Genomic DNA, 11,209 nt, shown 5'->3' with positions numbered 1-11,209 from the left:
ATACATCATCTGTGAAAATTTCAACTGTCTAGCTATCACGGTTCGTGAGATACAGCCTGGTGACAGACGGACGGACGGACGGACGGACGGACGGACGGACGGACGGACGGACAGCGAAGTCTTAGTAATAGGGTCCCGTTTTACCCTTTGGGTACGGAACCCTAATAAAATAAAGATTTAAATGGGGCTCCCATACAACAAACGTGATTTTTGGACAAAGTTAAGCACCGTCGGGAGTGGTCAGTCAGTACTTGGATGGGTGACCGTTTTTTTTTTGCTTTTTTTGTTTTTTTTTTTGCATTGTGGTACGGAACCCTTCGTGCGCGAGTCCGACTCGCACTTGCCCGGTTTTTATTTCTATACTCGTAGTAGTCGTAGCTATTGATTTAGTGAGAGTTGATCACGAAGTTTCAGTTACTATAACATCAGGGCAGGCATAAGGTAAATGTTCCAGTACTTGATACTAAAGGTACTACTTCAATAGTTACCAATTGCCATAATTTAGTTACAATTGAGAACGCAACAGGAAACAAGGTCAAAGTTCATACTCATTTATTTGTAATGCCATTTTACACGTTAAGGAAGAAAAATATAGTAACATTAATAATAATCAGTAAATAATATTAGTATAAACATCTGCCTTGCACACTTCCGTTTCTACTTGTATCTCTAACATGGTAAACCTCGAGGACATCGCCAAATAGGACTCATCAAGCTAGATAAGCTGAATAAGTGTATGTGTATTCAATGTCCTAGCTCATAGTATAGTACACTTCCTCCAAAACTCGCACGAGTACGGCTTCTCTCCCGTATGTGATACCAGTATGTGATATGTTTGCAGGTCGATGGATGGTTGTGTATCAGAGGTGCCTGCGGTGCTGTGAGGTGATGGATGAAAGTTGATTGTGATCTGATTTTCCTAAATATTGTGAATATCTTACGTATTTTATTATCTCAAGTGTACAGTGAATAGTCTCGACTGTAATGCTATATATTATGTTATCAAATAAATAAATAAATGAGTCCTTTGTGTCTTTTCTTTACAGTACTCGATCTCGCAAATTCTTTTTTACACACACCGCATTTGTATGGCTTTTCCCCAGTATGCATTCGTTGATGCATTTTAACAGTAACTTGTTGTGTAAACTTCTTTTGGCATATCTCACAGCTATAAGCTACTCCTCAGTGTGTATACGCTTGTGATTCTTGAAATGGGTCCATTGTGCAAACTTGTTTTGGCACGTGTCGCAACAATCGCAAGGGTATGGTTTCTCCCTACTGTGTAGTTCAATGAATGCTACTCCGCGGATATTTTCTCACAAGCTCTACAAACATATCGCTTGTCTGCCGTGTGTATCCGTTTATGTTTCGTTAAAGAACCTAGTTTTGAAAACTCCTTTTTACACACGTCGAACTTGTAAGGTCTCTCACCAGTTTGTGTCATTCCACAGACATATGGTATTTTCCCTGTATGAATTCGTTAATATGTCTGTTTAAAGAGCCTAGTTGTGTAAACTCTTTTTTACATACGTCGAACTTGTAAGGTCTCTCACCAGTTTGTGTCATTCCACAGACACATTTGTCTTTTCCCTGTATGAATTCGTTCATGTTTGTCTAAACAGCCTAGTTGTGTAAACTCCTTTTCACATGTTATCCACTTGTACGGTCTCTCTCCAGTATGAATTCTTAAATGTCTCTTTAAATCGTACGATTTGACGAATTGGTTTCCGCAAGAATATGGGTTCTTCAAGTTTCGTAGAGCCTAGTTGTGTCTGACCTAAAAATATCGTTATATTCGTATAACGTTATCTTTACATCCAATATTGTAATATAACTTTATTTTAATGATGTTTACTGGTTTCCATATACTTAATAACCAATTAGCGAAATAATAACGTTGATCATCTCAAATGCTTAGCTATGATTTAAAAAATAATACGATTTATAATATAAAAATCAATTTCTGCGCCCGTTTTTTTTTTCATCTGTATTTTTGGGTCAAATTGATTAGAAGTTTTAACTGTGTCAAATCACAAAAACGCAAAGATTTTGAAAACTCGATTAGTATCCTCGATGAGCGTTGCCTGCAGACGCTACAGTGGCTTAAAACGTTTTGATGTACGAAGCGGCAACGGTGCGTGCCTTTCATAACGTTATTACATCGCTTTCTTAAAAATAATACAACGTTACGGGTTTCGTTTCGTTATGATCGTAAAACGTTGTGTATGAATGAATATGGATACGATTAAAACTATGAAATATAACGCTATGACAGCAATTTTGCATAATGTTATAAAGGTTTATGGAGTTTAGTAAACTTCCTGTAGATGGCTCTCCATTTGAAGTGCCTCAAACCCTTGTGAGTCCTTAAATGTCTCTTAAAATCGTTTAAATCGTCGAAACGCCAATCGCACCATTCGCAGGCGAAGGGTTTCTCACCGGTGTGCATATTAGCCATGTGTTGCTTGTAAGTGGTTAAACACTTGAAGGTTCTAGTGCACATGAGGCACGAATAACTGGTAGCGTCGGTGTGTTCGCGCGCCTGCTTGACGGAGCGCGCTCGCTCCTTGCGCAGGGCGAGTAACTCTGAAAACAAACACAGGTCTAAAATAAGGACGCTAAGCACGGCGTATTTCGTAAATTGCCATACCATTTGCTATTGCTATCGCACGCGTATAATTATAATGCTGTCCCTCTCGCCGACGATGCCGGCGGTCAATGCCATTCTGCGAGCGGGAGAACAATTGAAGGGATGTTTACAAAAACAACATAACTGCTGAGAGCGGTTGACACTTTTTTAAGAACATTGTTAATCGTTTCAGGTGTCAACCAGTGTAGTCAGTTATGTTGTTTTTGTAAACATCCCTTCAATTGAATTATTCGCGTCTGAGCTAGGGAATGGCGGGTCACTGTACAGAATTCTTTGTTCTTAGCGTTCATAATTAGTTTAGTCAGTAAGGACATATCGGGTCCAAGACGGGGTTATTTCATGAGATCTCTTGACTCACCCTGCTCTAGTTCCCCCTCCTGTGCAGTCTCTTTCTCGCATGTATCTGCTGTCCCACTACCACACGGATCTGCCCTCTCGCTTCCACAAGTATCTGCCATCCCGCTCCCGCCAGCTTCACCTGTAATATTTGTTAAATTATATATTTGCATTTGCTATTGAACCTCACATTAATGCTATTATGAATGAATCAATTTAAATTCCAGAGTTAACCGGTTAAACCTGGAGTTGCAATGGTTTCCGGTACAATATGACACTGAGTAAATGGTTTATCTGGTTAACCCCGGGTTAATGGAATTGTGAAAGCGATGCATGCTAAGCAGATGGTCCATTTGCATAGTCAGTAGTGACCCGGCCTATGAAGCGGATGGTCCCGGGTTTGAATTCTGGTAAGGGCATTTATTTGTGTGACAAATATTTGTCCTACATATATGAAAGTATGCACTTATCTTTTTATATAGATAGTTTGTATTATTATTTATCAGCTTATTTAATATTTTATGTTAAATTAATTGTGTTATAATAAATATTTTTACTTGCAGTCTTCTAGTCTTGCATCTATATACGAAATGTATGTTATATACGAAATCGTAATTATGAAAACGAACTAAAGGTGTAATTGTATGCCTGGTACCCATAGTACAATGTTTGCTTACTGTGGTTCTGAGTCGATTTGTGTAAGATGTCCCCTAAAATCCCCTAATATTTATATATAAAATAAATATGATAATAGCCAGAGAGGAGACGTAAACCTAATAGCGGTGAATGAACAAGCACACTCACTGTCATCCTTAAACTCCACACACTGCGACACCCCCACTCCGCTCAACTTGTTTGTCTCCTCCCACCCCGGTTCCTTCTTCACATCCTCCCGTAGTTCGGTGTCTTCTTGCTTCACATAGATATCCTCTCGCGGGTCAGTGACCTCATGCCGTGAGTAAGCAGCATGCAGCTGCGCAGCTGGTTCTGGCTTCACACTAGGCTCCGGAGTCACGGCAGCACACATGTTTCCCTCTGGGACTGACTCTGTGACTGCGCAGAACGAGTCTGACTCTATGGAAGAAAATAAGTGAAATTTAAACTTAATATTTCAAAACAATTGTTTGTGGAGTAATTAAAGTTTCATTTGTGAACCAATACATACATAGGCCGTCAAATAATATAGGGTGCCACGAGTGCGGATCAATCTTAATGATAATAAATGGTTTTGAAGAAATCGTAAAAATATAACGTGAACCACCCTTGTTGCGCCATCTATTCGATTATAACTTTTTCTTGATTTCCGACGCACGTTTTTTCCTTAGACTTTACTTATCTTATATGGGGTTGGGGTTACATATATTTTTATTATAAGCAAAATAAACTTTTGATATGACTTCACAATAATTATGTAAACAATGTTTATCAAAAAGAACCAACTTCACAAAATGGTCTAACATGCCAAGGTTTTATGGTCTTCATTAGCAGTTCCGCTTATACGAGGGGCAAACTGAAAGTGTTTAGAATAGACAAAGCTAAAGTAATTAGGACGTTACTCTTTATTTTAATGCGTGCTTCATCTCTTTCTGACCACGCGTACAAATTTTCATTAGGATAGGATGACCCTGAAGCGCACACAGCTCATTCTACCAATGCCTTTTTGTATGGCGATTTTAGGTCCTCGGAGGTTTTGTATTAAATTCATGAGGTACCCATCGGGATTCAAGCTTTTTTGAGACAAAATAATTTAAGCAAAATTTTTTTAACAGTGTCATATGAATACTGAGGGATATCAAAAACTACTGATATACAATTTTTTGCCAGTATTTTTTATTAACTGCACAAATGTGCGATGTAAACTTTTGACGTCACTCTTGAATGACATGCTTCTCTATGATCATCCGTTGAATAACTACAAAAGCGATTAAATGTGTAATTTAAAAAATAAACAGACGTACAAGAACTAGGCTTCATTATGAAACTATAACTGAAGCCTACTGTAACTCTGTTGTTGGCTGAGCCCACAATGAAAATCGTTATAAATAGTAATACGAAAAAATTCTTAGGTCGAAATTGGAATAACGCTCGACGTACAATTTCCAAATTGCCATCAATTCTGAAACACAGATAACGACCATATTGCATATACCTCAAAAAAGTATAAAGAGTTATATTTTCATAAATAATATGCCTCTTTTTGTTGTATGATCTCTAAGTAGCCTTTTCTAAGAACTTTCAGAGTTGCCTACGTAGTTGTGCCATTCTCGAGAATGTTCTCCATTTAATATGGGAAATACAGCACAACAGTGGCGGTACTTCCATACAAGCCCAAAAGCCGGGCTTGCCTTAGTTGCCTTACCGAAATTACGTAGTGATAAGATCAATAATCAATACAGATTATTTTTAAACCGCGCGCCAAATGAACCCGTATTATCAAATTCAAGCAACAGCGCGCGGACCGCGGCGCCAGCGTGTTGCAAATTTTTGCCGTAGTGGCGCCTCGTCCGCGTGAAAGAAATCAGGCGTAGAATGTTCTAGCTATCCTGCTCGCACTCGTTGGCCTACAAACCGCCATAGATCGATGTAACTATTTGCTGGTATGTATAGCAATTTTATAAGGCGATTTAAGCCTGGCTTTTGGCGTGAAGTTAGCTGCATAAGTTCACACGGGCACGCGTTTACTTCAAGTGTATTATTATTTAGTCGAGTCGGAAGTAACGAAAGCTCAATTTATTTAAGTGAATTTGAATTAAGTAGTGAATGTGGATTTGTTCGTTTGTTGTGACGTTTATAAGTGTTAACAATTGATGAAGTTGTTTCTTGTGACGGTTTTAGATGCGTCCACATAATATTACTCAACGAAGGCAAGGTAAAATCGTTGAACTTTGTAGAAAAACGGGATATCATGTCAGCGCCAAAACCACCACCCGACTTGTGTATTCTCAGAAAAGTCAGTCGCATTAAGAGAAAATTTTGTGCAGCCGTTTACAAAACACAAGGATTGTTGGTTTACTCCAATTAAAGCGTAATTAAAGTAACAGAGAAAGAAGGTAGGCTCTCTGATATGTTTGTAAAATTCTATCTAATAGTTATAGTAGTACCTACTATGCCCTGTGCGCTTTGATAGCTCGCCGCGATACTTACGCTAGCAAATTCATTGATTCTTCATGTTCAAAGTGAGATTGGACATTTATTACGAAAACATATCTTTCGGCTTGCCTTACTCCGAAACCGTAGGCACGCCACTGCAGCACAACTCTGGTTCCACTTCACCAAAATGGTGCATTATGAATGCAATTGCACAATTATTATTGTATATTGTGCAGAATATCTAAATCACTACAGTTATGCTGATTATATTTGAAATTTCCCTCAATTTAGATTAAGACCCGTGGTTAAATCACTTTCGCCATACAAAGGAAAGTGATGTAATACTATAGTTCGTTTTTTTTAGCATTAGAAAGAACTTGAAAGAAGGTAAGCGATCTTGACATGTCTTTTAATTGAAAAACGGTTTTTATAAATCAATAACTGTTACTTATGAAAGCAGAAGAATATAAATGATCGTATTAGATTCATCATTGTTGCATATTTGCCGTAACTTATTTTTAAAATGTGTTTTTCAATTAAAAGACACATCAAGATTGTTTACCTAATTTCTAATGCTAAAAAAAACGAAGTATAATGTTTGGGCAAGTGCAGTACATGTGATGTGAATGTATCAGCTATGGGCTGCTTGTGCATTCATATATAATGTAATATAAATATCCCTATAACTAACCACAGTGAATTGGCAGCCAGAATACTATACAACAACGCTTAATTTCTTTATTGCTACTAATACTCTTATACAACCTACAAAATAAAGGACTCTACTCGAGATTTAAAAGACTCGTAAGTTTACTTAGCGTAGTCTCGTAAAAACGAGGAGGATTCTTCAAATTTAAACTGAAAAGAACGGGGTACTACCAACACTACCGTTAGCGTCTGATGCATGGGGTAAGTAGTTACTTACCGAGTGTGTCCTTGGGGCGTGCGGGCCGCGCCCCCGCCCCGTCCCATGAGGGCTCCGTCTTCATCACCACTGCCTCCATCCTGACCCGACGGTGACCGTATTGACGAAGCAAGACACCAACACTGCACTACCGAGATGTATACAAGCCGATATCAACGGTGGAATACAGTTACACTTGTGTAGAGGTCATTTATTGATAGTTAATATACGAATAGATGAAAATGTAATAAGGATTAAACACAATGAAAACCGGAAAATAACTATAAAAATAAACAATCCGGACAATCAATACGAATTCGATTGGCAAATGGCAGTGAGGTGAGGGATGGGTGAGGGCAGATGAAAATGACATTTTCAGTGTGACCAACTAAAAGCTGTAATAGACGGGCGTACTGGACCGAGACCTTGGTATTGTCCGAGGCCTGTGAGTATTAAAGGCCTGCTACACGGTCGCCGACAAGCCCCCAAACCGCGTGGCCTTGGTCTGTCCCGGACCGTGTAGACGGTTGTTACCAACAAAATTTGACCAAAACTGTCCAAGGACAGACCAAGGTCAGACGGTTAGAAGGCTTGTCGGCGACCGTGTAGCAAGCCTTTTATATTCTTTGGTGGAAGGTGGTTCGCTGTACGTCCATTAAGGCCCCATACGGACGGCAGCTTTTTCAACGCGCGTTAAAAAAGCGTTTGAATGACACAAATGGATAACCATGTATCTATTCACACGACAGCGGTGGCGCTTTTTATCAAGCGTTATTGGATTTTGGACTTTAGGCCTTGGTCGTTAAATTGAATTTAGAGTGCGGACAGATTCAAGTGCTTTTTTAACGCGCGTTAAAAAAGCTCTCGTGCGAATGGGGGCTAAGGGCACACTAAGTTAGGGTTACCAGATGACAGGAATTTTCCTGACATGCCAGGAATTTTGACCTTTTGTCAGGAATGGGGACGGAACACGAAAATGTAAGGATTTTTTTGAATTGATAGTTTTTTTTTATTAAGTACCTTTTTATTTACTTAAATTAATCCAAAACATTGTAAAAAAATAATAAATGAGATCAACTCAACTTATCAATAACTTCGTAATTATTAATTAACAAATCTTTACTCAACGTAGGTACATACATAGATGTGTTAGAAATCGAATCGATGATACGATACGCCGTAGCGCAGCGACCCGAAGTGGATCTTGGCCTCTGACACTAAGGAACGCCATGCTTCTCTGTCTAGCGCCGTTTCTGTCCAATCGACGGCACCGAGCTCGTGTAGATCTTTCACGACCTCATCGCACCAGCGATACCTAGGACGCCCAACCGGTCGTCGACCATCCGGACGGCCCGAGTACGCTCTCCAAACCGCTCGATCTTCACCCATACAGACCACGTGCCCGAGCCATTGGAGTCTTGAGGCTTTCGTTTCTCCTACTTTAGTGACTCGGCCACTAGATCTTCGATTTCCTGGTTCCTGCGTATCCTCCACGAGCCATCTTCCATCTTTTTGATTTAAATATTTCATTCATATTAGTCCATCAATTTAGGATTTAATTACAAGTAGCAACACCATCAGCTTCAATTTGTTTCATTGGCTGGATGCCTGAGGGGCTACCGCGAAAACAGAAATTCGCAAATTGCGGGGATTTTTCTCTGTCACTCTAATTACACCGTCGTTGGAGTAAAAGAGAAAGATCCCCGCAATTTGCGAACTTCGATTTTCGCGGTTATAGCCCTGTCATGTATATTGTTGCTACATCAATGACTTCCTTGCCATAGAACAAAACTATACTATATTCGAGACAATCCTAAAAACGTTATTTACTGAGCTAACCATACAAAATCACAGAAGAAATAATAGTACTACCGTACAGAAAGGACACTTCCTACAAACCCGAAGTTTGACAGCGATTCAGGGTCGAATCATGCTATCCTTTTCTAATAGCACTATCCCTTTCGGCTATTTAGGGTTATCAAAATTCAAGTGATTATCTTATCTGTGGTCGTGCACGCACAAGGAAGTCAAGCTGTGTGCCAACCCTAATAACTGGTCGGAGCAATGCTGAGCCGAACGGTGCCGAGTTCGACCGAAGTCAGGAGTGTCTCCCCACTGACAAAATGTAGTGTCACAAGACTCACAAGCGCATCAAAGGACACACACTGGGGAAAAGCCATACGTGTGCGAGATTTGTAAGAATCATTTTGTGAGGTCGGATACGTTGAAGACACATGAGAGGACATACGGAAGAGAAGCCATACTCCTGCACCCCAAGCACATGATTGGCGCGACAGTATCTCGCGGCGAGATACACTACCCGTCTTTTACTATGTTAACAAAAGAGGGACGGGTAGTCTATGTCGCCGCGAGATACTGTCGCGCCAATCATGTGCTAGCCCGGCTGTGGAATTTGCGATAAAGCGTTTGCTGCGTTGAGTACTTTGAGGAATCATAAACGTATTCATTCGTGAGTCCATGTGCGCATAAATATTTTTGCTCTTCCTTGAATGCAATTATCACCTTTTAGTATCCTTAATTTTAAATTATACGAAAGATAAGGATTAATTTCATTTATTTCTCTCGTTTCGTTGGCTTTACATTAATTCTTATATTTATTTACTTTTCTTTTATAACTTATGTGTTGTACATATATGTATAATATAGTCCTACATATGAATTCTGCTCAATGAGCCCTGTGCCATGATCACGGCGTATTCGCTCGGAGGCTCCGCAGTGCTTTGGCTTGAAGCACCAGGCGCCGAGACTGGGGATAGTTCCAATACGGCGTAAGTCACTTCTGGAGGTGCCTGGAAACGCATATCTGAGTTGTTGTTGTTGTTGAGTACATTTGTAACTGGTAAGGTCCATCATAATTTATAAATTTCCCTAAGTTTGAAAGCTGAAGTACATAGATGGCGGTATGCGGGGTCATAAAAATATAATTTTATAGTATCTGCCAATTTGGAATTCTTTTGCAAGTAGAGGTATACTGTCTCTACCAAGTATACATGTGTCTTAAAGTATCCGTTACAATCTAATTGTTCTACATGTAGGGAGTAGGGACTTACATAGTTTTGTTGAGCTATTAGAGAATATTGACACGTAGTCTGATTCGTTACTTTTGATGCTGATTGCACAGCACCATCTACATCAGCGGTCAAACTATTCTTACTTTTCACATCTCATCTACAACTCTGGTTTGATGATCCAAATGCTCACCTTTTTACCGTACAACTGTACTTCCTTGGAGAGGTTGACGTACAAGTCCTCATCTTCGTCTTGTACCGTGCGAGCGGCGGGCGCGGGGTGTGCGGAGTGTGCAAGGGGTGCGGGGTGTTCCGGGTGCGATGACCGACGCCGCCGGCGCCGGCGCATCGCCCACAGTGCTACGGCCAGCAATACTGCTACTAGTAGCACAGGCAGGACGACTGCCAGTACAGTGTGCGTGTTAACTGAAAACGAGTTATTTTTAATTTTTAGGGGCATACTACGAAAATGTCGCTGAAGCCTTTGCCTTGTATTGGGAGCTACATCAATGAAATCCCTAGTTAGTCAAGTTAGGAAATAGTATTATTGGGTCTCAATACTCTCAATATTTTCAGAAGTACGACGTTCGGGAGACGCTATACTGTGGGGTCATACCACTAGTTTCCTGCAGTAGCAATGTACTGGTATTCGATCTCGCTATCTCTCCGTAGAACTTGCTCTGCCACGATCCATCCTCGAGCCGTATGTGATTGAGATATCCCTGCGCACAGAACAGTTCGTTCCCGTGATAACTCGCGTTGAGAAACAACTTTAGGATATTCAGGTTTGATGACACATTGTAGTTTTGGTTTTCAGGTATTGTGATATTATCGGCATCTGAAAATTATTAATAATTACAGAAGCGAGTATGATAATTGAAACCGTTTAAGTAAAAAATAATGCAATCTAGGTGGAATTAAAGTAATTTACTCGTGAACCTATGTCAAACCTCAAATAAACTTTAAAAGGTTTCATGAGCCTTTAGCAATCGGACAAGTCGAAAACCCTTTTAGTATTTGTAAATATCTCTACAAGCACACGATCATGTCTTACTATACGCATTAACTATTAAAAAACTAAATTAATTGATCGAGAAGGAGGATATCCATTTAAGTTTAGGCAAAAATCTTAACCGATACCTACTTGTCAAATAATTATGAGTATACATATGTTGATCAAATTCATTCAGAGCAGATTTT

At 39.8% G+C, this 11,209-nt stretch overlaps 1 protein-coding gene across 1 annotated transcript; it reads right to left on the bottom strand.

Annotated features, from left to right (window-relative positions):
* Positions 1 to 1,003: 1,003 nt before the first annotated feature.
* Positions 1,004 to 7,080, bottom strand: LOC134677828 (GDNF-inducible zinc finger protein 1-like). The gene is made up of 4 exons (XM_063536254.1): positions 7,002 to 7,080; positions 3,791 to 4,060; positions 3,009 to 3,128; positions 1,004 to 2,586 (listed from the first exon to the last, which is right to left on the bottom strand). Exons 1-4 carry the CDS (start codon positions 7,078 to 7,080, stop codon positions 2,291 to 2,293), a joined length of 765 nt encoding a protein of 254 aa, XP_063392324.1. The 3' UTR covers positions 1,004 to 2,290.
* Positions 7,081 to 11,209: the final 4,129 nt, after the last annotated feature.

This window comes from Cydia fagiglandana, chromosome 27 (genome assembly GCF_963556715.1).
Source record: "Cydia fagiglandana chromosome 27, ilCydFagi1.1, whole genome shotgun sequence".
Taxonomy (NCBI): domain Eukaryota; kingdom Metazoa; phylum Arthropoda; class Insecta; order Lepidoptera; family Tortricidae; genus Cydia; species Cydia fagiglandana.
Note: the sequence above shows the minus strand (reverse complement) of the source record. Positions and strands in the feature narration are given on the sequence as shown.